At 39.4% G+C, this 26533-nt stretch overlaps 1 protein-coding gene across 1 annotated transcript in view; it reads right to left on the bottom strand.

Annotated features, from left to right (window-relative positions):
* Positions 1 to 10766: 10766 nt before the first annotated feature.
* TTC39C (tetratricopeptide repeat domain 39C) overlaps positions 10767 to 26533 on the bottom strand; it is a 32535-nt gene continuing 16768 nt past the window's right edge. The window contains exons 6-14 of the mRNA XM_084281443.1: positions 25730 to 25898; positions 20437 to 20530; positions 19442 to 19549; positions 18820 to 18929; positions 17984 to 18107; positions 15446 to 15543; positions 14440 to 14544; positions 11885 to 11923; positions 10767 to 11256 (exon numbers count right to left, since the gene is read on the bottom strand). Coding sequence (XP_084137569.1) covers positions 11167 to 11256; positions 11885 to 11923; positions 14440 to 14544; positions 15446 to 15543; positions 17984 to 18107; positions 18820 to 18929; positions 19442 to 19549; positions 20437 to 20530; positions 25730 to 25898 — 937 coding nt within the window. The 3' untranslated portion in view covers positions 10767 to 11166. The remainder of the gene's footprint in view (positions 11257 to 11884; positions 11924 to 14439; positions 14545 to 15445; positions 15544 to 17983; positions 18108 to 18819; positions 18930 to 19441; positions 19550 to 20436; positions 20531 to 25729; positions 25899 to 26533) is intronic.

The raw sequence follows: 26533 nt of genomic DNA, 5'->3' as shown, positions 1-26533 counted from the left end.
GTACAGTAAGTGACGCGCTGAGTGGATGAGGGAAAGGCTGTGGATGTGGTCTACCTTGACTTCAGCAAGGCTTTTGACACCGTCTCCCACAGCATTTTCCTCAAGAAACTGGCTGCTCTTGGCTTGGACTGGCGCACGCTTCGTTGGGTTAGAAACTGGCTGGATAGCTGGGCCCAAAGAGTCGTGGTGAATGGAGCCAAGTCCAGGTGGAGGCCAGTCACTAGTGGCCTTCCCCAGGGCTCGGTTCTGGGGCCGGTCCTCTTTAATATCTTCATCGATGATCTGGACAAGGGCATCGAGTGCACCCTCAGTAAGTTCGCAGATGACACCAAGTTAGGTGCGTGTGTCGATCTGCTTGAGGGTAGGAAAGCTCTGCAGGAGGATCTGGATAGGCTGCACCGATGGGCTGAGGTCAACTGCATGAAGTTCAACAAGGCCAAGTGCCGCGTCCTGCACCTGGGGCGCAATAACCCCAAGCAGAGCTACAGGCTGGGAGAGGAATGGTTGGAGAGCTGCCAGGCAGAGAAGGACCTGGGAGTGATGGTGGATAGTCGGCTGAATATGAGCCAGCAGTGTGCTCAGGTGGCCAAGAAGGCCAACGGCATCCTGGCCTGTATCAGGAACAGTGTGACCAGCAGGGCTAGGGAGGTGATCGTTCCCCTGTACTCAGCTCTGGTGAGGCCGCACCTCGAGTACTGTGTTCAGTTTTGGGCCCCTCGCTACAAGAAGGACATCGAGGTGCTTGAGCGGGTGCAGAGAACGGCGACGAAGCTGGTGAGGGGCCTGGAGAACAAGTCCTACGAGGAGCGGCTGAGGGAGCTGGGCTTGTTCAGCCTGGAGAAGAGGAGGCTCAGGGGCGACCTTATTGCTCTTTACAGGTACCTTAAAGGAGGCTGTAGCGAGGTGGGGGTTGGCCTGTTCTCCCACGTGCCTGGTGACAGGATGAGGGGGAATGGGCTAAAGTTGCGCCAGGGGAGGTTTAGGTTGGATGTTAGGAAGAACTTCTTTACTGAAAGGGTTGTGAGGCATTGGAACAGGCTGCCCAGGGAAGTGGTAGAGTCACCATCCCTGGAAGTCTTTAAAAGACGTTTAGATGTAGAGCTTAGGGATATGGTTTAGTGGGGACTGTTAGCGTTATGTCAGAGGTTGGACTTGATGATCTTGAGGTCTCTTCCAACCTAGAAATTCTGTGATTCTGTGATTCATTTAATGCCTTCTTTGCCTCCGTCTTCAATGCCGATGATGGGCTTTGGGACCCAGGGTGCCCTGAGCCGGAGGACCAAGACGGTGGGAATAACAAACTCCCAACTGACCCTGAACGTGTGTGGGATTTGCTGCTCCACCCGAATCCATACAAGTCCACAGGTCCGGATGGGATTCATCCCAGGGTGCTTAAAGAAGTGGCTGACGCCATCGCGGGACCTCTCTCAATTATTTTTCAATAGTCTTGTGAATCTGGAGAGGTCCCTGTAGACTGGAAGCTGGCAAATGCTGTACCAATGCTCAAGAAGAGCCAGAAAGAAGGCCCTGGCAATTACACGTCTGTCAATCTCACATCAGTGCCTGGTAAAATTATGGAGAAGATAATCCTTGAAGGTATTGAAGTGCACCTGGGGAACAATGAAGTCATTGGTCCCAGGCAATGTGGCTTCATGAGGGATAGGTCCTGCTGAACATATTTGATTTCCTTTTATGATAAGATCACCCATCTAGTCGATCAAGGGAAACCAGCTGATGTGATCTTGGATCTCAGTAAAGCTTTTGACAAACTTTCCCATAGGATCCTATGGGACAAAATGTCCAGCTTAGAGCTAAACAAAATCATCATACGATGGGTGAGCAACTGGCTGATGGGCAGGGCTCAAAGGCTTGTGGTAAATGGGGCCACATCAGGCTGGTGAATGGTCAGCAGGGGGGAACCCCAAGGCTCCATTTTAGGGCCAGTCCTCCTCAATGTGTTTATAAATGATTTGGATGTAGGACTAGAAGGTATTTTGAGCACATTTGCCGACGACACTAAACTTGGAGGAGTTGTGGACTCTGTTGAGGGTGGAAAGGCCTTGCAGAGAGATCTGGACAGACTGGAGAGCTGGGCGATCACCAACCGCATGAAGTTTAAAAAGAGCAAGTGCTGGGTTCTGCACCTGGGATGGGGCAACCCTGGCTGCATGTACAGACTGGGCAACGAGATGTCGTAGAGCAGCCCTGCAGAGAGGGATCTGGGGGTTGTGGTTGACAGCAAGTTGAATATGAGCCAGCAGTGGAGGCAGCCAGGAGGGCCAACCATATCCTGGGGTGCACCAAGCACAGCATCGCTAGTCAGTCAAGGGAGGTGATTGTCCCGCTCTACTCTGCGCTGGAGCGGCCTCACTTCGAGTACTGCGTGCAGTTCTGGGCACCACAGTACAAGAAGGACATTAAACTGTTGGAGAGTGTCCAGAAGAGGGCGACAAAGATGGTGAAGAGCCTAGAGGGGAAGACATATGAGGAGCGGCTGAGGGCACTGGGCCTGTTCAGCCTCGAAAAGAGGAGGCTGAGGGGAGACTACAGCTTCTACAGGTCTAAGTTTCTTCTGGATGGTGTTTCTTCTGAATAGGATAATTTCATTTCCCTTTGGAAGACTTACAAGGATGTAGTAACAAAAGCAAAGGCATGAAACAGTACCTGAGGCATAGGCTACTGGTGAGCCTGCAGCAGACTGTAGGTACAATATTATCATTTCAGACAAATACGATCTATGTAATGTGAAGTGTTCCAGCATGCTTACAAACTGCCAAAGGCCAGAAAACATGACCTTCATTTTAAGACTGTGCAGAAAAGAAAGCAAAACAACAACAACATTTAAGAGAAGGAACTTTTCCTTCACCTAAATTTTATTATTTTGCAACTCCTTCAGGTGTCCACAAGGAATTATGTCATCCGTGTCGTGTCCCCCCCAACTCCCAAAAAAAAAAAAAAAAAAAGACATTGTGGCATAGAGGTATAATTTCAGTTCACACCAGAAGACATTCTTCTCACTGGAGAAGTTAAGCCCCACAAAGGGCCAAAAAAAAAAAAAAAACGCCAAAAAGTTTGGCAAATAACTTTGGCAAGTTATTTACAAGTTAGTTTTACATGTTGGCATTATTTACTCGTCTGCTCTTGCATTCAGGGCCAGGGCTTGGTCTATCTCAGGGGGAGGAGGAGGACAGGGAACATGTAATGCCATGCAAGGTTGCTTGGTTGTACGACTGGCAACGTAACTTTACATTTTTGAACTGTTTGTATGGAAGCAGAATACAGAAGCGTATGCTATCCCCAAGGGAAACGCAGAAACTGCCTGTTGCCTCTCAGGTTTAAAGTTTTCCCTTAAAAGGCGTAAGCATCTGTTAAGGTATAAGACAAGGTGTCATCAGCTGTTTGAGTACAATTCTTACATATACGTGAACATTTTCCTCTCCAGTTTCCAACTTGGAGGGCAACATTTTTCATCATACGCTCAGACTAGGATTACTGATTCTAACACCGGTTCCTAGTGCAAATTTCCAGAGAAGAGAGAAGCAAAACAGTCCCGACTGCTTTGAATGAGATGGAGACAGCAAACAAATGTAAGTGAAGAAAATAAACCTGTAGGAGTGTTTTCAGGTAATTGTCATTGTCCAAAAGCTTTAAATTGGTTGAATCCTTGAAAGTTAATTAATGGAAACTCCGGGTGCATCACTGAATGTGAAGTAGTAAGATAAACTTGCACCATTGCAGAGCCTTAGTCATAGTTTAAATCGGCCCTGCCTCTAACTTCACAAGAATGAAAGAGAAAGGCACGTCCTTCTACCTTGTTTCTGGCTTAGGTCAATGAACGTCACAGAAAGGAACTTTTCCTTTTGGCTGTTACTCCTGGATGGCACAATGGCAGCACAACACAAAAGCCTTGGAAATAGTTGTGTGTGCCTTTGTGGGCTTGGGTGAGTTATGTTAACACAACTTTTATGCAGGGCAGCTGTAGGTAGATGTTTCCCTGCTGTGTGCATAGCGGGAATCAGAAGAGAGCTTCTGTGAAAATTAAATTTATTTTAGGAGGTTCCGCAAAATTAATTTCCCCCCCTTTTTTTTTTTTCTTTCAAATAATCCAATCTTTCTTGGCTGCAAGACATTCACAGATACACAGAAGAAACATCCACCTCGAATCCAGCCAGTTACAGATCAGTTCTATCCATCTCTAAAAGTTTTCTGAAAACTTGACAGGCGTAGGAATAAAAGGGATTTTGTACTAATGAGAACATTACCTGTAGCTTTACTTGGTTATTTTTTGTTGCTTGTTGAAAGCAGTAATATCTTTTTTTAAAAAAGACTCGTTTCAATAGCACCTTCTGCATACGCTTCTATCTGGTTCTTCCTGCACCAAAATACGGGGTTGTTAGTACGCTCTAGTCCATACACCTATCTTGTTCTTTAAGAATATCTGTATCCCTGGTCATTTTTCCTTCTGTCTAGGCATGCAAAAGTTCCCTTGCCACTAACAAAAAGAGCCCCGAAGTCACAGAGCAGCAAAGCCATAGCTTTCACTCCTCCTGTAAATTCCCACTTCAGCTCCTCTTCTTCCTTGCCTGTTTTCTTCTTCATCAGTGAAGAGTGTGCTCCCTAAAGATGAAATTGGCCTAGATGATCTGAAGCTGATGTGACAAAACTGTATAGAAAAAGGGCAAAGCCTGTCACCATCTTCAAGTTCAAGCTCTGGAAGTTCACCTTGAATTGGAGATCTGGGACAGATCTGGGACTGTCTGAGACTCCTGTTTTGTATTTTATTACTGCTGTGGTCACACCCTCGAGTAAGGTGTGGAGACTGCCTGGAACAGATAGCTTGGTCTCGGGAAGGTTCATCTTCATCTGCTGGAAGGTGCCTTACAGGTTCTCATCTGCAACAAGGAGATGGGTAAGTTGAGCATCTTCTACCCCATCCCATTGTGAGCTGTCCAACGTGATTGCAGCGCCTCATCTCGTGCCACAGCACCAACAGCCCCTCTCCAACGCTTGCCAAACGCTCCTTACACGTAACGGGGGCAGTTACCATTTGCAGCGTCCAAAGCGTTCAACCTCCCACTGCGTGACATTTTAGGCAGCAGGGTCTGATCCCAGAGTAAGGAAACCATCGCGGTCATTTAGAACTGTGCCACGCACATCCCCTTCGGGCAGAGCAAACCCAAACACCCCTGTGACGAGACACAGGAGCCATCTATGTCCCAGCCTGGGACATTTCACAGGACGTGCCCCCCTCCCTGCGCCCCCAGCCCCAGTATTTGCTTGTTCGAGGGCCCCCTCCTGCCGCAGCCTCCTTGCCGAGGCCAGGGCTCCCTGGGCAGAGCCTCCCCGGGGCCGTGACACCACAGCTCTCCTGCATCACCGGCAGATCCACTGGATCCCCACACCGGTCAGTTCTGACCCTTTTCCATCAATGACGACGAATCATCGCCCACCTACCTGCTGCCGGGCATCCGCGGCTCTGCAACAACCTGCGGGGGCTTCCAGGGGCACAGGCAAACTAAGGTTCAAGCGTCCTTGCTGCTGAAGTGTGTAGGTGATCTACAATGGCTTCCCTTAGCAGTAAGTAACATTGTATTTGTAAGAGTCTACAAAAAATTAACAGAACATGGTACCACTTTCGAGTTCTTTCACTGGAAGCTATGTTAATGGTAAGCACCACAAAATGCTTCTTCCATCAAGGAATCCTTAGATAACAGTTTCTCACTAAGGAAAATCCCACATGCAATACCCCATCATTTCTGGAGAGTGACAATACAGGCCATGATGTTAAAAAAAAAAAAAAATGAAAATCAAAGTTAAATATCAATATGCTAAGAGTTACAAAATTAGGAAGAATAGCTTTTGTATAATAGGATGTTATAGAATAGGACATACTTTGAGAATGCACGTGAGGACTAGAAAAAGCGTGACTTATGGAGTCAGAATAATCTGAAGTCTAGATTTCAGTATGGAGAGCATACGGAAGCAGCAGGACTTCATAAACACACTAAACATACCTGTGTGCAGAATGTCATGTGAACATCTCAATGAATACAGATCAAAAGACACCTTGTAAATATCCTCCTTTGGAAAACTTTCAAAGCTCTAGGCCTGTGAAACTGCACAGCAAAAGCTTTGAAGATGTTTAGATACAGATGTCATAAACCAGCAAATAATTAGAGGTCACTGTACAGAAGCATCAGTATCCTTAAATATTTTGAAAGCTTCAGCCACTAACAAAGCCTGTCGAAACTTAAGAAGAGCACAACACAGGAGCTTATAGGTGTAAACAAACAAATCTCTGGGAACCAATTCACTGCACCAGAACTTGAATGCCAGTTTTGGAAGCCACCTAGACTAAACCCATGATGAGAACCGTACCAGCTGCTCTACTGAAGCACATTGCCCTTGGGCCCAAAACTGAAGAGCCTGTCAGCCTAAGAGCAGTCTGCTTACCTGAAGGTAACGACCTTGTCCTACCATCTTCTGCCCCGTCTGCAGAAGTAATACCTTCCAGACAGGGATAAAACCTTACGTGAGACAGAGACCAGTTACCAGACAGAAGTTCAGTGAATCAAGGTCCCAGATAAACCTTATGTTTTGGTGCAAAAAAAACAACATAAAAAACAGCTCGATCATTATCTCTTCATCAAAGATAGTTTACAAAATATAAATGTATCACAGTGGTTAGGGTTTTTTTGTTTTGTTTTTTTGTTTGTTTTGTTTTGTTTTAAACTTGCACTCTTTCAGCCAAAGAGGTAGAACAGGACTTGCATTTTTCACACACACCACCTTTGTATTTCTACTCCCCAGAAACCTTAGTAGAATTCTAAGTGAGGTTTACATTCATATATGAAAATCCCCAAGAGAACTTCCTAGCTTTACCTACCAAAGCTACAAAACACTGGTTTTATTTAAGGTACACACATCTCTGACTCCATCTTCCCCTTGCTGAGGACCTTTACTGTAAGCGAAACTTGTGGGGATAGGTGTAGGTCCCAGCAGTAAAATTACCTTTTCTCAATACATTAAACACACTGCTGTGAATGAAACATGGGTAGGTGTCTATTACAGAAACGTCTTTTTTGTTCAACCAAGTCTAACAGTCTCTCTTCCCCTCTGCAGGTCTGGAATATTCAACTCAGACGAGCTTTTCTAATATGAACTCGTTTGTCTCTGTGCACCTCTCTGGGAACCTCTCTGGGCATCCCCTATACATAAGCACAGCCTGAAAAAAAAAAAAAAAAAAGAAAAGAAAAACACACTGGAAAATTGTACACTGGAAAATTGTCTTAGAAGAAGTTACATCAATAGATAAACAGCATTCTGGAGAAAGTAGCAGTGAAAAAATTTATAGGTAAAACAACTGAACATGAACTCCCTGTGGTTAAAACACAGGGACTATGAAAATCTTGGGCAATTTAGCAAAGAGACCCAAAGGGGTCCAAACTTGTTAAAAATAAAGATAGTGAAAGTGAAAAAGTTCAGTATATAACTCCAGAAAGAGTGAACTGGAACTCACCTGCTTGCAGAGTATTTCCATCTTATCCAGAAACCCTCACAGAAAAGGAGTTTTTGAAGCATTTTCTACTCACCTCAAAACATCAGAATGAAAGTCGATGTTGTATAAGAATCTACTCAAATTGTAACTAGCAGAGAAGCAATCCCCCCCCTCCCCCCAAACTTTAAATTTATATAGATCATTTTCTTGTACAGCTCTGTCAGGATGAAGAACTAGAGGCAGCATATCTGTATTACTGACTCCTAAAGTTCAGTGGAGTCTACCATTTATGCTGTAGAGCAGCTCAAGAGCCTCTGCTGATCCAATGACAGATGTTTTGGTCGAATGCCACTGGCTGCCCAGTTTCATTAAAAACCAGCTAGTAGTGTACATTTACTTCTAAATATTACCTTTAATAATACAGTTCAGTGATCACATGATTTCATCACGACTTCATGCAAATTATTGCTATCACTGTTAGTAAGAGAATTTAGCAATGACTGGAAAGGGAATTCACATCTTATATATGACACCCTGCTTTCGCCCCACTGCCAAGGCTCTGGCAACACCTTTGTAAAACCATGTGTAGCTCTACACCAGTATAATGCTAGTTCCCATTCAACATCCAAACAGCTACAGAGCAGATTTTAAACAACAGCAGGATCAGTCATTAGGAAGATGATCAGATTGTTGTAAATTGATAAGCGGTTCAAGGTAACGTTTGGGGAATTTTATTTCAGAATAAAGCAGAACAAGAATATGAAACAAGCATTAAAAATCAGAGAGAAATTAAATTGCTTGCTTTAGAGTAAATTAGAAACATTTTCCAAAGGTGTACGAATACAACAAATTACACTTGTGTGTTGTTTTTTTTTTTTTTCTTTTTTGAATGAAGAACGAGTAAATTTGATTTCTTAAAAACGCATGTTAAACCTTGTTCGTTCTATGGTTGATCTCAACATGACACATGTAACTCACTTTCCAAAACAGGAGACTATAATTATACTGGAAGAACAATCGCTGAGGTAATTGCTGACTAGAAAACTTTGTTACAGAGTCACTGGACATCCCAGAAGTTTCTCCAATACTTGATATCATCTTGTTCAGGAGGCCACCAATTTAAAAGACAAATTTGAGGAGGAGCAAAGGAACAAAACTCATGTCCACATTTCTTTTAATTTTACTCAGAAATATAAAAGTGCAAGTTCTGTAAATTAACAACATTTACAGTACATCACAATAAATATGCCACTTAGTGACATCTATAAATTCTAGTTATTTGAAATGAGTCATATTGAGATAAAAACTGCATCAACATCAACAAAAATACCTGACCCAGTAAAGATAGTCTTAACATATGAACTAGCAAGATGCATATCCCATTATTGCTATTAGACCATGCCTCCGAGTTCCGAAGTATAAAAACGTATCAGTTTACACAAAATACAGTTGAAATGTTTTCTCATCACAGGCACAATCTAACATAAAAATAATTTTGACATTTACAAGGTAGGAGATTCTCCTGTGAGGGGAGAAAAAAATTACAGAAACAGATAGTACCATTTCAGTGATGAGTTGCTAAATCCACAGAAAAGCTGTAACTTGCACAGAGCTAAACTGTTACATTAATATATAGTGTCTTTCCATACCCTCTCCCAGCCTGGTGAGAAGAACAAGCCTTTTAATAAGTTTACTACAGTTTGCTAGCTACCTCCAAGTATGTAGACCCCTAGACATCCCAACACAAATCGCATGCAGGTGCTTTGTGTCCCGAACAGCCTCGTCTCACGTTATATGTAAGCAGTGCATTTGAAAGGAATTTTGTCATTAAATGTCTCGTCTCTAGCTATTCGCCCAGCGTGGACTGTGTCTCTGACTACAAACGTTAAAAGTCAGGTAAGACAAAATAAGATTTCAAGTACATCGAAGACTTTTTCTTTTTAATAATCATTCAAATTCTAAGCAGTCACTATATATATATACACACACAATGTATTGTTTTCTATTCAATACTTGTTTGGATTGACCAATTCAAATAAGGTTGAACACTCCTGTGTGACTCAATATTACTGATTAAATTGAATAAAAAACCCAACAGTGTGCTATCTGTAACATACCTAGGTTATAGAAAAATAAAGTCTTTCCTCTCCCTCGGGAACTGCAACAGAAGTGTTTAACTGCTCTAGGAATGCCTTTCATAGCAGGAACCGTGTATTTCTAGAGAGAAATAAAAGTGTCTCAACCATTTCATTTGGCCTACCAAATATGATATTACTACTTCTCCTCCATATCAGTCTTGCTTTAGATGCAACCTCAAAAGCAAATCAATGAAGGTTAGGTGTGGGCAAGGTCTAAAACCTTGGCAACATATTCTGCAAAAAGGTAAGAAAAGAAAAATGTTTAAGCTAAGGAACTGTTTAAGGCAACCTGACCAAAGTAAAGATAAGGCTTTTAGATAACTATTTCCAAAGATATCCAGTTTTCTTAGCTCTAGAAAGTAACATAACTGAACTAACTTCCTGGTCAGATTTCCATTTATAAGCTTCTTTAAAAAAATATTGACCATCCTAGAACATGATACGAATTGAATATACAACACAAGGAGATATTACATATTATAGACAAAAGTTTAAAAAAAAAAAGCTACACATGAGCACACAGACGGCCAAGTATTAAAAATTATATGGTCACGAAAAAAGTATCAAGCTCTCAGAGGTATTTTGGTATCCTGGTATCTTAACACCACAGGTTTGGAATACCATACAGAGACTTAAGATAGTGTAGTATTGGTAAAGCTACCAAAATAAGGTTGGAGGTGGGGAGCAGGTATGTTTGTTTAATACCTTTAAAGTTCACTGCCATAACGGTTCAGCAGCTTGAATGGAAAATACGTAAAATTACTCTACCTGGCCTACTTATTTTATTGTACTATTCAGAACATTAAGAGCAGAAATAAAAACTGCTCTCGCTGTAATTACATGTAAAACACAGTACATGGCTGGAATGTACCAGAAGCACAGATCCTAAATATTGACATAATTTATATCGCAACTATGAGCTGGGTTGGGAGGGGAAGGAATTAAGAATGGAAAGGGAATGGGAAGTTTAAAATCCACACATTACTCATGAGGTCACTGAAATAAACAACTCCAAGTTAGTAGGATCTGCTTTTTGTGGCCAAATAGCTTTCTTTCTCTTGCTTATTGGCTAATACCTGAAAAAAAAAAAAAAGTGTTCTTCCCACTCCCATCTTCAACACTTACACCACTTTTATCATGTTCTAATCAAAACAAAAATGCTCCCCTTAGCATATTTTAGATCTAGATCTACTTTAAAAAGTAAAAATCACATCTGCCAATATTGGTGAAGTAACTTGTGTGCTTATTTAGGCTCACTTGCAGAGTTACAAGTAATTGTGTTCAGCCTGGTTTAAACAAAATAAAAACTAGAGTTAAAATATACAAGGTCACTTAACCTTCTTCCTGGTTGATCTACTTCCAATAAAAATTGTAGTATTTTACTAAGCCATACCAACTCTGACCATACTATGAAAGTGTCTCTGGCACAAGTGGTTTTCAGAAGAAAAGCTGGTCTTCCCAACAGCGTTTTCTTCTGCTTCATCTTAAAGTGCAGAAACTGTGGGAAAGGAGAACACAACTTGCTGTCCATCACTGTGGAACCACTTCCCTTAGAGAGGCTAATGCTGCATGTATGCGGACGTGCAATCTGTTCTCAAAGTCATAGCCCGTAAATTCCTCCTGAAATACAAAAAAGCATACAACTATTAGCCTCCTTCACTTTAGCACACGAAGATCATTTTAATAGTAATGCTTAAGGGGTCACACTGCAAAACAGACTGAAGAGGTGGAGATTCTTTATTGCTGTTTATATCCCTGTGTTACCCAAAGCAACTGAATAATCACAGAAATTGGTGAAGAGAGCAGAAAGCTTTCCATTTCCAACGTGCTGCTTGGAACCTATTTAGATGAACAGTACCTGGGAAGTTACACAAGTCCTACAGCTCTAGGAAAATCCCAACGCTCACACCCAAGACAGGGACCAGACAGGACATACATGAAGTTGGAAGCTGTAGTTTTCACCATTTCTGTATCCCAGTCTTAGCTGAAAAACTCGGCAAAGTCCTAACACTTCAGCAGAGGTCACTAACGCGGGCTTTGTACCACGACTGACCTATCAATACGTACCTACATAACATAAACGTGCATCTTATATATATATATAATATGTGTGCATACCTACATGTTAGTGCTGTAGATTACAGGTAAGGGACACTGACACACCCACAAAACAAACAAAAAACCACAATACAACCTCTCAAATACCCTTCTCTCTGAAAGATAAGTTTGAAAGTGTCTTAGTTTTTACCTTGGCTTGGAGAAGTAAGGTTTTGCCTCTTGGCACAGTCTACAAAAAGACAGATACTGCGTTAGAAATACATCGAAAATGTCACAGAAAGTATATCAAGTATACAGCCTGGTCAGTCCAGAATAGCATCTCTACCTTGAAAACAAGGTATCAAGCAGAAGAAAACCTGGCAAGTTAGGAAGGAAACCAGAAATACTAACGAGGCAGCCAAGTCAAGTACTACATATTTCTTTAACAAAGGAAGTCTTTAACAAAGGAAGGAGCAATTGCAGCTTCACACGGACGTTGCTGCTGACGTTGGTGAGCTACGTCAGTGTACAGGGAGACCAGTGACTCATGACTAATGAACTATAGAGTAATTTCTTATTCTTAATTGAAGTTTAAGCCATTTATTTACAAAATTATTTTTTTTTTTAAAGAACTAAAAGTTTTCAGAAATCTCATTTTCAAACTCCGAAGAAAAGATGGATGTATTTGCAGATTAATATTTGTATAAAAGTTCACATTTTATTTCTAAAAAGGTACTGTATAGTAGAAGTACTACAAATAAATAACAAATTGCTTGATAAGAGACCAAAAAGATACATTTTCTTACTCAATTATACCCAAATATGGTCTTATGTATTTATATTGGTTACATTTCATGCATGGCATATAAAACATATACGAAAAAAAAAATCTTACTTTTGATGTAACCATACTAAAATCTCAAAGAATTTGATTCTAACCAAGTTAAAAATTAACCAAGATGATTCAGATTGCATGACGGGTCAAGCATGTAATTACGAGTCATTTTAAATAAATGTATATTTAACAAAAGCATGCTTTTTATACTAACATGCATATTCTTCAATATGCTTAGCCTCTCTGGTAAAGGTGAGTAATAAAATCCTATTCCCTTCTCTTTCTTAAACATTACAGAGCTCTCAAATATGACTTGCATAATACCTCAAGCTAGTAAATGCAGTCTTCTAAAAATAGCATCCACTCACCTCTAATTCCACCTTTTTCTTTTTCCTACCCCATGCCACTTTGTTCAAGTCAAGCAACATTTGCCTCCTTATTATCCAAGTGCCAAGAGTTTCCTTCAGATGCTAAGTGCTACCAGAGCTTTTCAGTAGCAGCTATAAGCCAGGGCTTGTTCAGCCCCCAAACACACAAAATGAAGTATGTTTGGTTTCTGTGTGCATGTTTCACATAAGGCAAGGACAGAAAGAGTGCCCCTAAGCTCTCAGGGCTTTGAGATAACCTCACTACCCACCACACTTCTACCTAGCAGCAATTGCAACATTATTTTTTTTGAGACATTTGACACAATCAAATTTAAACATGAATATAAATAAAATAAAGTAATAAAGCAGCAGGAACATCACTGAACTCAGACCTCCCTACCAGGCTTCAAAGACCAGTTCTATGTCATACAGCATCACAGTTTTCAAAAAGAGTATTATTTCTATTATTTTTTAAAGCATTTTCTCTAGTTTTGTCCTTTATTGTGATAGTCATTCTTTATTGAAAGACTTTCTTTTCCTTTCCTCATCAGGGAAAGGTTCAGCTCAGATAATTAAATAAGGTAAGACTGAAAACAACCTAAACCAGAATCTTAAAAACATGAGACACTATCAACCCCGTTACTTTATAGAAACTACATACAACGAGGTGGGGGTTAAAGCTATTGTCCTGTAACCACTTCCCCTAGCTTGCAATCTGATTCAGGAGGTACTACATAAAGCAGCATAAACTGCAAGTAGTAAGGATACGTTTGAGGAAGGAAATGGTACAATGACTGGTGAAGTTGCACGACTTTAGGAAACTCGGAGCTCCCCGGGAGGCAGAGTATGTGCAAAGACCTGAGCAACGAAATGTATTCATCAACCACGTCTGAAAATCAGGTGATTGTTTTCACTAAATATCATTTGCAAACAAATCCCTACCTATCCAATACATTCTTACCAGGCCTCTGCTGTCACCAACAGCAGGAACAGAGGGCAAGTGCAGGGAGAGAGGGCTCTCTGCATCCTCAGGGGCAATGCAAGTACTTCTATACCCCAGTACTTACATATGCTGTTGCTCTAAGTGACATATGAAAAAAAGAAAAAAAAAAAAGGGCATCATGGCATGATCAGAGGGGTGGGAAGAAAATAAAAGTGTCCTTTCCAAGTCTTTGTAGTGCTCTTCAGTGAAAAGTACTAAATAACAAAGTATAGTGCTTTGTTCATCAAAATTCTTGCTTCAGTGCTTGCTGTCCATAAACATCTCTGCTACAGAAACACAGATGGTTTGCAAACATACATTTTAATCCTCAAGTAAGACATCACTTAAGGTCCCCTGAACAATGCCAGTCTCAGATTCTGTTATGTAAGAATAAAACCCAGTAACAAAATATGTCATTGCAGCGTTACCAACCAGCATTAAGCTCCTCAGAACATCCTTATAGACGCTCTTAACACTGAAATTAAAAAGCTCTTACCTAAAACATGCTACATTTCTTAGTAAAATAAGTAAATCTCTACAGTAGATATTTAAGAGTTTAAAAAAATAGATTATACTATTACCTCTGGATTGTCTAATAGAAGACAGCCAAGTTCATAGCAAGCATATGGCTGGATGTATAAGTTGTTCTGACGGCACAGCTCATCTTTAGCAGCTCGCTGAAAAAACTATACAAAGAAAAAAAAAAGACTGTAATAACATTAAAATAGACTGTTTGATCAGTTAAAAATCCAGAAGTACCTGCCAACTTTAAGTACTATAAATTAGCCCAGAGCTAAAGTAAGTTAATATTTCCAACGGTAGAGATCCTTTAAACAAGAGTTTTTCCCTAACACCATTACATCAAGGTAAAAATCACTTGTTTGTATTTTTACCAAACAATATATTAACTGAGCCATGATTTTTCCAACTTTATATTGAAAACTATTAGGCCTAACACAGAAATTTAACTTTAAAGATTAAGTGCACTGATTATTTAAGCTATACTTGAGAAAAACAGAAAAAATACATTTAAAACCAGCATCAGCTCCCAGGTTCCTTATGTGAATTGTATTCCATTTTGGGGGAGTGAAAAAAAAAAAAGTTGTGCCTACAGAGCAGTGGAGTGTGCCTACAGTCTGGAGCAGTGGCAAAATTTTTTTTTTTGGAACATGCTAATAATTAGAGCTCTCAGTGTCTAATAGCTCTAGAGCAGTATTATCTATGCCTTTAAAAGGTCAGCCTTCATTTTTATTTTTTTTAAGTTGAATTTTCTTTGTCAGACAGAGTAAACCCAGAAGCAGAAGAATTTTCTTCTACCCAGCTTCCTCTTATCTCTTGCTCTACAAGCCACGTTAGCTTCCATGTTTGCTCAATATTAGCCAATTATTTTTACAACAGATACTATAATGAAGCCACACTAAATTACAAGATTTGAAAAGAATCAGACCTATTCTCTTGGAATTCATATAACAGACAGATTGATAGCACTGAAAATTATTGGCTTAACACTCTCTCAACAATATTTACTGTTTAAGGTAATAGTTCATAAAACAGGATTAATGGTATAATTAGCATTTAACTGCCTACCTGAACAGCATCTTCAGAATTTCCCAAGCATTTGTGTATGGCACCAAGAAGCAAATTCCTCAAACCAACAGCTGATGAATCATCAACATCCTGACAAGCTTAATGACAAGATTTCAATAAACAAGTAAGATGGATTGAAATCCTTCCTTAGACACGAACTGCGATCTACGGTGACTTTTAGTCTAACGATTAAATTTAACTAGAAAAAGGAGATGTTAGTAACAATCTACATCACAGTAACTTGGTTTCTTTAAAATACAACCCATTTTGTGTCAGTCTCTTCAAGCAATCTGTCAGTAATGGTAATAATTCCTAACAGGAACAAATTGGCCCTCCGCAGTAGTGGGTGTGCTCTTCTCAATGGAAGACAGTACCTTTCTCTACTTGTCCTTGAAGTATTCACTAGAAAGTTAAAGTTCATAAACAATCAACTCCTCCTGGTGTTATAGGTAACTGGGTTGTTCCAGATATTAAAAGAAAAATATATAGTCCAAGTTACAAGGATAATAGCAAAAAACCTCAACCAAGCAGTCCGGACAAGGCTGAGTTGTTCTTAACTGAAGCCAAGTGACGGACACAGAAATCTGTATTGGACTTAAAATCCCAGACCAGGGTACTTTGGCATCACACTTCCCAGCGCTGATGAGCAGATAAGGTTAATCTGCCAGACCTTGGATGGTTTACACTCTAAGGACAGACTGTGCCTTCAGCTGCATAGTGCTGTTTTCAGTGAATCATGATGCACGTAACCCTCTCTAGATGAGTCAGGCTCCATTTTGATCAAGCCTATTAGTAACAGCTCCAAGCAACTCTGTTAAGCCAAGACTAGCTCCACGAGGAACCATTTGCTACACCGTGGCTTCCAGAGGCTACAGTAACAGGGGTGTCTGGAGGATTTTTCAACCCTTCGGAAGGAGCTAGGGTCTGGGAGCAGTTGGGCCCCTTTAACTTCACATTAATCTGCCTCATCTAACAAATTCTGATGGCTTTAAACCAGGCCTGCAGTCACAAAATGGTTTATCCACATCACAAATAAACCACCTATGAATAACTAAGGATTGGCTGCATAAAGTATCTGGACACTACACAACACATAATTCTGCCAGCTCTCATCTTTATTAAGAGTCTAAAGTTACTTGGCATTTTACTTAGGAAGATACACATGGGTTCAACTTAATTCCTACAAACCAGAGCTTTATTACGTCAAATTCCAGCCCCAAGGAAAGCCTGGAAACTCCCTCCAGCACAGTAAACCCCCCTTTGCCCATGAGAAGCAGCAAACAAATAAACAAAAAAATCCTTTATCAGCTCAGCACTTTTGAGATACCCTTAAGGCATGGCAACATTTTCACTGTGTAGAAAATCTTGAACCAAGGATCACTGATGCAGACACATCTGTCAGTGTCAAGCCTTACAAGAAGTTCATCACTGAATTTTAATCCATACTGCTATTTCACATTAAAATCTGCACCACCAGCTGGAAGCTTACAGGAAAAAAATCTATGCTGCTTTTGAATATGCAGGACAGGAGTAAATACCATTTCCATTCTGTAAGGTTGATTGTTTTACAGGCAAATTACAGAAAAAAAATACTTGAATATATTTTTATAGAAGTAAATCTCATTTTAAAGCCTTCCCCATTGCCTTTTGGGACTACAAAATGAAAGATCTGAATGCGATCCACTGCCACCATACAATTTAAATGGACAAATTACCTTAAATTAAAAAAAAAAAAAACAAACAAAAAAAAACACAACAAGTCCTGGAAAAAAAGACTAGTCCCAACCCTAGTTTTCTAGCTTTATGTAAAAATCATGTACAACCCCCAAAATCTTACAATTACAGAATCAAATCTGAGTGGCAGACTTTATTTTTAGTTTTCTGAAGGAGTAGAGAGTAACTGGAAATGGCAGGATGCAAAGAAGACTGGCGTGTGGATGGAGGGTAGGGTAGTAAATAGTTCATGGTAAACACTGCTACCATAATTTTTTTTTAGACAGATCTCATCCAAAAACACCTGGAGACTGAGAAAGAGGCAAGAGCAGAACACCTTTCGCCTCTAAGATGCTGCTGCCGCCAGCAGCCAACATAAAAGGAAACCTCACTACAACATGGATAGCCTCACAAGCTACATATTCCCTCTTAGAAGAAAATTAACATGCAGAAATAAAGCAATGGTTTGATTTTTTATTTTTATAGTTAGATTTAAATGAGTTCAATTTTGTCTGCTGACTATGAACAGTAACTACCACACTACTGTTTCATTTTGAGCAATGATTTGAAACCCAATGACTAGAAACCCAACTATATGCAACAGTTTAAAAAAAAAAAAATCTCCAAAAGAAACTATACAAATGGCAAAAATGAAGCATTAAGCTGAATTTTGATGGGTCCTTATTCCATTGCTACTCAAACTGTTTTGCTATCCCATATGCATGCTGGTTTAAATTTTCATGCTACAACAGTCAGCCAGTCTGCACAAAAGAAGAAAACTGCATACCTCATTTAAAACAAATATATCAAGGACACATATTATACCTTGGCTCATGTGCTGTAAGTTGGAGAGGGAACAGTTTGGAAGTGCTTTCCATAAGTACAATACTTCAATGGATGCCAGGACACAGAGCTCTTTGGTTGGCATTTGTTTTCTAAACCTTTCTGCCTGCAAATTGGGAAGAAAGAAAAAGGAGGGAAGATCTGTCATCTCTACTTTTACAGCAAACAATATTCACAAATAATATATCGCAAACACTAATTGTTTCGTGAAACACCCAACAATTTTAATAAAACCCCATTGTAGCTAAAAGACTAAGAATGAAAATCAAAATCTTTCAATTAAAGGGCTTACATATTGACCAACATTAAATTCCTTACCCTAGATGTGTTTTTTTTTTTTTTCTATTTCACAATCTCAAGAACATAGTGACCAGATGTTGACCCAGCAACATCTGCAAATCGTAAGTTGGGTGATACTTCTTAGACAAGTCTGGGCTAGGCTAGACTTGTCTACTTCCAAGACTTCCCAGCTTTCAAAAAGAACTAAGGCTTTGACAAACAAGACAAGATTAAAAAAAGAAGAAAGAAAAGCAAACCAAAAAAGAGAAAAATCACCAAAACAACTACGGTATTGTGTATTTGTCTCTTTTAATAATTACTTCAGTTGAAAAGTGAATAGCTAATTAACATCTCCTTTGCTGAGTCCTTAAAATATGTGACACTATTGTTTTTCCACCTGAATCCTTCCCAGTAAGTTGACAAAAGCAACACAGGAGAAAGCAGATATTCATTTAATAATAAATACTGGTAAACAATGCAACACAATTATCAGGTGTAACTACTGTACTGCAACAAGTTAGCCTTTGCTAAACACAAACCTTTTTCACTGAAAATTGCTCAATCTGATTGTTTTTTCTTTTGAAAAGCTTCTGAACTTCTTTGAAGACATTCTGAGCACCATTGACATCGCCAGTGGCTCCTTGACACACTATAACAACACAGAAACAAAAATGTGTTAACACTGCTGTGACATGAAACAGAAAGGAGGATCAAATATCATTAAGTTATAGGGTGAGGAAAAAAACACTGCAAAGGACCTACAGTGGGACTTGACGAACACAACCCCAGCTCTCCCAGGTATCCTTCTGTGATCATTAACAAGTCCGCATTTCTTTTTTTTTCATATCCATTAGAGGACTAATACCACCCAAACTAACAATTTTATTTCCTAAACCTAAACTAACAATTTATTTCCTAAACCTCTGCAATACATTTTCATTGTGGTGATAGGTCATATCATAATTATAGCTGGAGGACAAGGGCATACGCACGTGCATTAATAAATGGCATAAACAGAATTACGTAAGTGAGGTCTGACAGCTGCACAAACAGCTGGCAGTGTGGAACACACAATGTGCACTCGTCAACTCTCCCGAAACAAAACAGTGCCATATCACATCGCTGATTTAATCACTTACCCGCATCACCGAAAATACTCACCTGCTGTTAAATAAGCATAATAGCACTGCGACCACCTGGATTCATTTTTAAGCCTTTCAAAGGACTCAAATGCATCTTTGAAATTCATCTCTATCATGCTGCACCAACCTAAAAATGAGACCAATTTAGCGTGAGAGCACAGTAATTCAAACATGATATAAACAAAAATTACTGAAACAAAATCTGCTTATGAGAGCTGGAGCTAGCTTAACAATTGTACCAATAACTGGAAAAGTTAAAAGCAGAACTAATCAATCATTTAAAAATCTGGTTCACGTTAACTGGAAAATATTGAATTATAGGTGTGATACAAGACAATGAATCCGTTTCATATCAATAGCAAATCTATACAGACACCAAAAGCTTTTTTTTTTTTTTTTAATAAAAAGGCTGTGTTTTGTAGAATGCTAATGCTTACAGTTATCCCCTGCTCCCCTTATTCCTCCTGACTATGACAAGACATTTAAAGCTTGACTCAACATATTTTCTCTACTCTAAAGACTTCTATGCAAACAAAAAACATACAATGAAACTTTTTTGTTGTTGTTGTTGTTCATTTTCTTACATCAGTAGCATGAAGTGAAACATGAAATATAGGTCTTGCAATCTATGAAGTTCCATTAGACCTATTAGTTTCTGGCATGGAAACAGTGCTTCCACTGACAAAGTAGATGAAATCATTGCTTATTTTAATGAATCTTGTGTAGGTGAACAGTTTGCCTCTGGTTCTATACTCTATTTTTGCCTCTGATTCTATACTCTATGATTTATGCATCACTTATAATTTTAAAGTTTTCTGCAAATATAAACTGATTGTTGAATGCTACTCCCCTACACAAGACATCAAGATTATCATCAACATAATCCAACCAAGACTAAGGCCAGCATTCTAAAACCTTTTAGTAACCCTAATAAAAATAATCCAGTTTCTTCACTGAAGTTACTAATCAAAACTTGAAAGTGATACATTTATAGCATAAAAAAATCCAATTTACCTATTTCATATAAGCAGACATGTTGAATCTCCCTTTGGTCTGTTGCAAGTTCCAAAGCAGTATGAAATGAAGTCAAGGCACTATTGATTTGACACTAACAAAGGCAAAAGAAAATAAAGTCAGATGTCTACAGTTATAAAAATCAAATTATCTAACAGATTTTAAAACAACACATTTGATTTTCTACATAAACACACATTGGAAAAAAAAAAAAAAAGGTTGTCATATTGATTGCAGGTTTGATTTAATGAGAGGCAAAACATCCTAGTGAGAGGAAAAACTCAAAACTGATTTGATTCTAGATTTTAAAAGAATTTAACGTCACCACAGAGCTACCAGTTTGAAGAAGAAGGGATCATACTCATTCATACACCAGATCCACATTGCAAGTCCTTTGACAAGCTTCCCTCCTCTCTTTAGATCTGATCACTTTTGAATGCGAGTATGGGTAAATTATGGCAAAGCCTTTATTTACAATGGTAAGCACACATCTGGAAAAGGATCAGTAGTTAATAGATTTTTTCCAACTTATTTCAAACTAACAACATGAAATATAATACAACGGGCAAACTGAAAGACAAAAAGGAAGTATCACTAATATAAAGCAACTTGGATTTATATTTAAATGAAACCTTAGACAAGAAAACAAAGCATTTACTCGGAAGGTAATAATCATCAATTCTACCATGTAGAAAAAAAATAATAAAACATACAGTAAGGAACCTGCCTTCAAAAAGTCAAATATGTAGAGGAAAAAAATGGGGCAGGGCCAGGATATTGGAGGAGTTTAATAATGATCAGCAACAGGTTACATTCCTCAGCCTTCCAGATCAGCCACTGCATTCCTATCTGCAATTGAATCCAAAAAGGTGCTGATAGTTTTGTAACAACTAGAATGATAGCTCTTCTGACTGCATTTATCTCTAGTTTTCCCAGAGACTTCTCCATACCAATCATCATAATGGCTTGAGGCCTTTAGGAAGATGCAAATTAACATTTAGCTCATTTTATACTCATTTACTCTACACACATGTATATATACGCTGTGTATCTCTCCCAACATGGCCTACAGTTGCTTTAGGGGGTTCCTATATTCATTCTTACATACAGCTATAGCAATTCTGTGTTAAAGAATCCTTAGACCACTCACTGCTGCCTGCAGATATCTACAAAACTGAACAAATAAATGTCTACAAAAGATATTTGCCCCTGAACAAGATAATGTCTACTACACTGTAAATGAAATCTAAAACTCCTGCAAAGGTTTGTAGTGTCGTGTCTTAAGACGTGCCACTGCTCCCTGCCCCGCCCCCTGCTCCCCATCCCAACCCTAGATCTAGATTGATTTTATCAGATTTCTTTCTTTGTCTGATCAGGGAAAGCTATTTTAGTTGCTAAGGAACGACAACTTCACCACAGAATACATACACTGCACCAAGACAGCACAAAGCAAAGGCAGCCATAGCTGTAACAACATAAACACTGCATCCTTCAAAAACAAAGCCATGATGAAACAAAGATGCTTGTTGGCATGAAAGAAGAATGCAACCCACCTGTCTTTTTGTTTTCTACTATAATTGCTCTTAAAATTTCCAGGGAGCCTGAGCAATATACAGCTTGTTCAGTTTTGTAGAAGCACAGCCTCCTCGTTATACGTTAATAAAAAATACCAATGTTGCATCAACCCAACATGCCTGGCTGGAAAGTATTATCAGCTCAGTCTTACAGGAGGGGGAGGGGGAAAAAAATAGATAAATAAGAAAGGGGGCTTAAAACTTGATCTCTGGCACTAAGATGTTTCAAAATTTAGTAAAATTTCATTTTGAAAACTTCTGAGAAAAAATGAAAAAGTCTACGTATTTAGTTCTCCGGGAAGATACTTCACCTTCTAAAAACTTAAAAAACTCACTAAAAGTATTTAAAATATACATAATTTATTTGCAGGGCTTGTTATGCCACACAATAACTAAGGATAATTACATCATTTTCTGCAATTTGACACACCAACACAGGGCAACACGTGAAACACTGAACATCTAACAACATGAGCATTCAACTAAGTGGATTTGCAACCTCCTACAATCCATTTCTCTGTCCAGATCTCAAAGTGTTCTCTATGCAAGTTTTCCATAAGCGTTGAGCTCAGTAAATATGCTCCTGAGACACTCCTCTATAAAGTTTCAATTGTCTCCAGGGATTGTGACAACATGCTAGAATATGAATTTCTACTTTCTCCTGACAGTATTCTTTCTAGTAAAAGAATACTACTACTCTTAGTATTCTTACAATAAATTCATTACCATCTACTTACTGTTTCAGAGAGTAAACAGTAAGAATTATACAGGCAGAGGAGTCAGCAAGTAGAACATCAAGGCTGACTGGTTTTGTTTGGTTTGGTTTTTAAGCTCTCATTATCATACACGCTTGTAATTCCTTAAAGGGTCATCACTCACGCTTCTCTTGGACAAAGACAAAAGAAAAGATTAATCCATAAAACCTGTAATATATAGAACTACATAACCACGAAGAGGATTATTAAAGCTCATGTGAGTACAATAATCTTTCATTTCTTGACTTCAAATTACAGAGAACAACCATCTACAGAGCTTGAAGAGCCAAGAAAGCTTCCTGAACCAACAGAGGTTTATATATTTTATAGCCTTGAGCAAGTAATGGCAGAGGCTAGCACAATTTCTGAAAATAAACCTTGATAATACATAAGCTCCTGCAGATTAAACACACCTTGAGTGTTTTTGGCAAAACTGGTGTTTTGCCAGTCAGCTGGAGTACTTGGCACTTTTTCTCCAGCCTCATAACATGCGCCTACACCAACTGAACTCTACAGATCAAGCCTCAGAACATGATTTTTTTTTTTTTGGCCCAGCCCCAAAGACTAGGTGATTACGTACACAGCCCCAGAGCGTGCTGCCAGACAGAGGAGTCATCTTGCCCCTCTCCACGTGAAGCTACTGTTTTTGGTGGTGGTGGTTCTTAAAAACTATTTCAGACAGGGGTTATTTGTCCCCCATTTAGAAAAGCAGATTTTGCATGCTAGGCCTACACCCATCCCTACTAACTTTCTGGTGCGCTTTCATTGCAGCTTTCCCAAACCACCCTCCTCCCTTCCCTCCACTCATACAATACAGAGTCTCCAAATGTCTTCTGACTTCAATTCTCAAAAATATGAGTCCACATTTTAAAAAAAACAAACTCTGTTAAACATTTACTAATATTTATACGTGCTCCTTGGAGCACAAACCATTACAGACTCACATGCTATAGAATATAGAATCACCTCTCTCGATCTGCTGGCCTGCCAGCCACATTTCTTTCGACTGCAGCCTAGGATACAGTCGGCTTTCTGGGCTGCAAGCACCCACTGACAGCTCATCAGAGAGCGAGTTTTACATCCACCAACACCCCAAAGCCCTTCTCTTTGAGTTGACTTACTAATGGAAGTCAAATTTACCATCATCTGAAAGTTACAAAAAGTGCACATCTTTTTAAGATCAAAGGCTATTTAGAAAGAAAGTGCCTGATGGCCTAAGTGCTAGTAGGGCCTAATCCAAACCCTACAGTGACCGTTCCCAATTCTTATTTTCAGAACATAAAAGTTCCTCCGTGTATGAGCATATGAGCCTTTCATCCATGTACACTTAAATTTTAACCCAGAACTGTTAAAAACCACCAAATGTTTACTGTTGCAAAATATTCCTTGAACTGAAGCTGGTATAATTCACATCTTAAACAGGATAAAGCAGAGACTTCCAAATTACATGAAACCATCTCAAAATAGTATGTGAGATGGAAAGAATTTAAACCTACCTGCTTATCAATAAATTCAAGGACAGCTATGTAAGTACCTCCCAGACTTTGCAGGAGCATCCAGTAACGTACCTGCCTTCACTATTATGGCAACAATATTTGAGCAAATAAAACTTGCACCTTCTTAACAGAGCCTCCAGAAGAGCTTGGGGTATTTACGTAAGGCATTTATACAGAGCAAAGTCTCAGCAGGGAAAAAGAATAGTTGTTGAATGGAAATCTTTCATGCAAACAAAAAAGGGCCATTTTATTTCCTGATAGCAACCAGTAAGCTTTCTGCTGACTATGGTACAGCTACAGAGCCTAGAGCATTTCATTCTGCCTGCCTAAGCTAACTAACTTTGTTAACGCTGGCACGTGGCCTCCAGCACAAACTATTTCACTTGGAACTGAACGTTGCTGTCTATTAACAGCACCATTTTAAACACAAATACTCTAAAATAGCAGGTAAAGAATTCTGCTCTGAAGCAAAATTGACACTCATCCAGAATCTATCAATTCCCCAAAGGCACCGTTGCTTCCAGAAAGACAAAGCAATCAAACCACACCGCACAATTAAACCACGTGCAAGAACATGCCTACAAAAACTGCCCCTCTGCTCTGTTACTACCGCTACCCCCTTCAAAATACCAAGCTGCATTTCTGAGAATTAACTGCAAACCCCAGCAAAAAAGGGACCACCAACATCAAGATCTGGATTAGCTCTTAACTATGGTATTGAAACAAATATTCTGGTTTTACACTTTTTTGCTGGGTTTTCTTGATGATATAAATGCCTTAGAAATATCCTGGTCAGATAAATGCAGAAGCTGAGTTGTTCAAAGTACTCATCACCATCTTGGATGATCAGAGATCCTTGAAGGATAATTCAGCTAAAAACCACAGGGCTGCTGCAGCGTTTCAAGAATATCACTCTCTAACAGCATTCAGAAACACATTTCCAAGGAATACATTCTGCTTGGGTCACAGCTCACCATAGCAACACAAAACATCCTGTTTTGTCCTCTTAAAAGCAACAGCAATTATTCAAGGGAAATTATTGAGGATGATTAGCTATATGTGAACAATGTATAAAATGAAAAGCGGAAGATAAATGCCGTGTGCTCAGCAGATAATACTCAGATTTCAGCTTGACAAGCAAAACTGAAACAGCTATTTATACCGCAAGAAGCTCATGAGTGACCAGAAGCAGTTTCTTGTAGCATGGAGTTATAAATGCATCAAGCAGAAACAAAACACATTTTGAAGTGCTATTAATTCAGATAGAAGTAGTGGAAGAGCTGATTTGGTATGTGAACTTGCAGCTAGGAAGAAGCTGATCCTTTCTTCTTTCTCATCTTTCAATACGTCTACGTCTTTAGTCAAGATTTATTGATGCTTGCACAATTCATTCACAACAGAAAAGAATCAGATACCATGGGGAGATGGGTGGGGAAAAATCAGTGAGAAGAACAGAAACATGCAATACCTCTAATCGCTGTATCCTTCCCTTGAAGAACATGAACAGAGAAGAATTTGGATAAGCGGATTCTTTTTTTGCCAGAATCTCCTTGGCCTCTTTCAATCCTGCCTTGTTATCGCTGCCATCAAGAGCAAAAAAGGGACGAACAACTGTGTGGTACCACAACAAAGCTAATCTAAAAGAAACACAAGAGGAAAAATGATTACAGCGCAAACAGACACGTCAGTGCAATGTTCTACGTAGGCAAATTTTCAAATGATCCTGGAAGACAAAGGATTTGAATCTTTTCTTATATTACCTGACATTAGAACAAACGTACTATTACCATACACCACTGTGTTCCTAAACTGCAGCTGAACATACGATACCCAAATATCATCCAAAGGCAGAGTAACCATCAAGGTCTTGGTATCAAAGCACCATACCAACTGAGTCTTTACAGATTTTAAAACAGAACCCTTCCCAGGAGAACATTATGAATTAATTGTTCATGAGGAAAAGAAACAAAAAAAAAAAAAAGAAGAAAAAGAACACCACGCACCCCCACATACGGAAATCAATGCAAACAGAAACTTGTCTGGTGTTGGGAAGCACAGATTCCTGCATGACCTACATCATGCCTGGAAGCAAGGGCAGAGCACAAAGCTCTGCAAGATCATAGCACCCACCCCACCTCTACTGTCACTCTGGGGAAGGGAATGCCAGTCTCTTTCCCAGGTAAGCAACAAAATAAATCAACAGGAACATTTAATCTTAAGGTTTCTTAAACATCCAGAAATACAACTGTTCTCCTCCAGCACAAAGGACTAA

This window comes from Netta rufina (assembly GCF_964035555.1).
Source record: "Netta rufina genome assembly, chromosome: 2".
Taxonomy (NCBI): domain Eukaryota; kingdom Metazoa; phylum Chordata; class Aves; order Anseriformes; family Anatidae; genus Netta; species Netta rufina.
The sequence above is the reverse complement of the archived record's forward strand: the minus strand, read 5'-3'. Positions and strand labels throughout refer to the sequence as shown.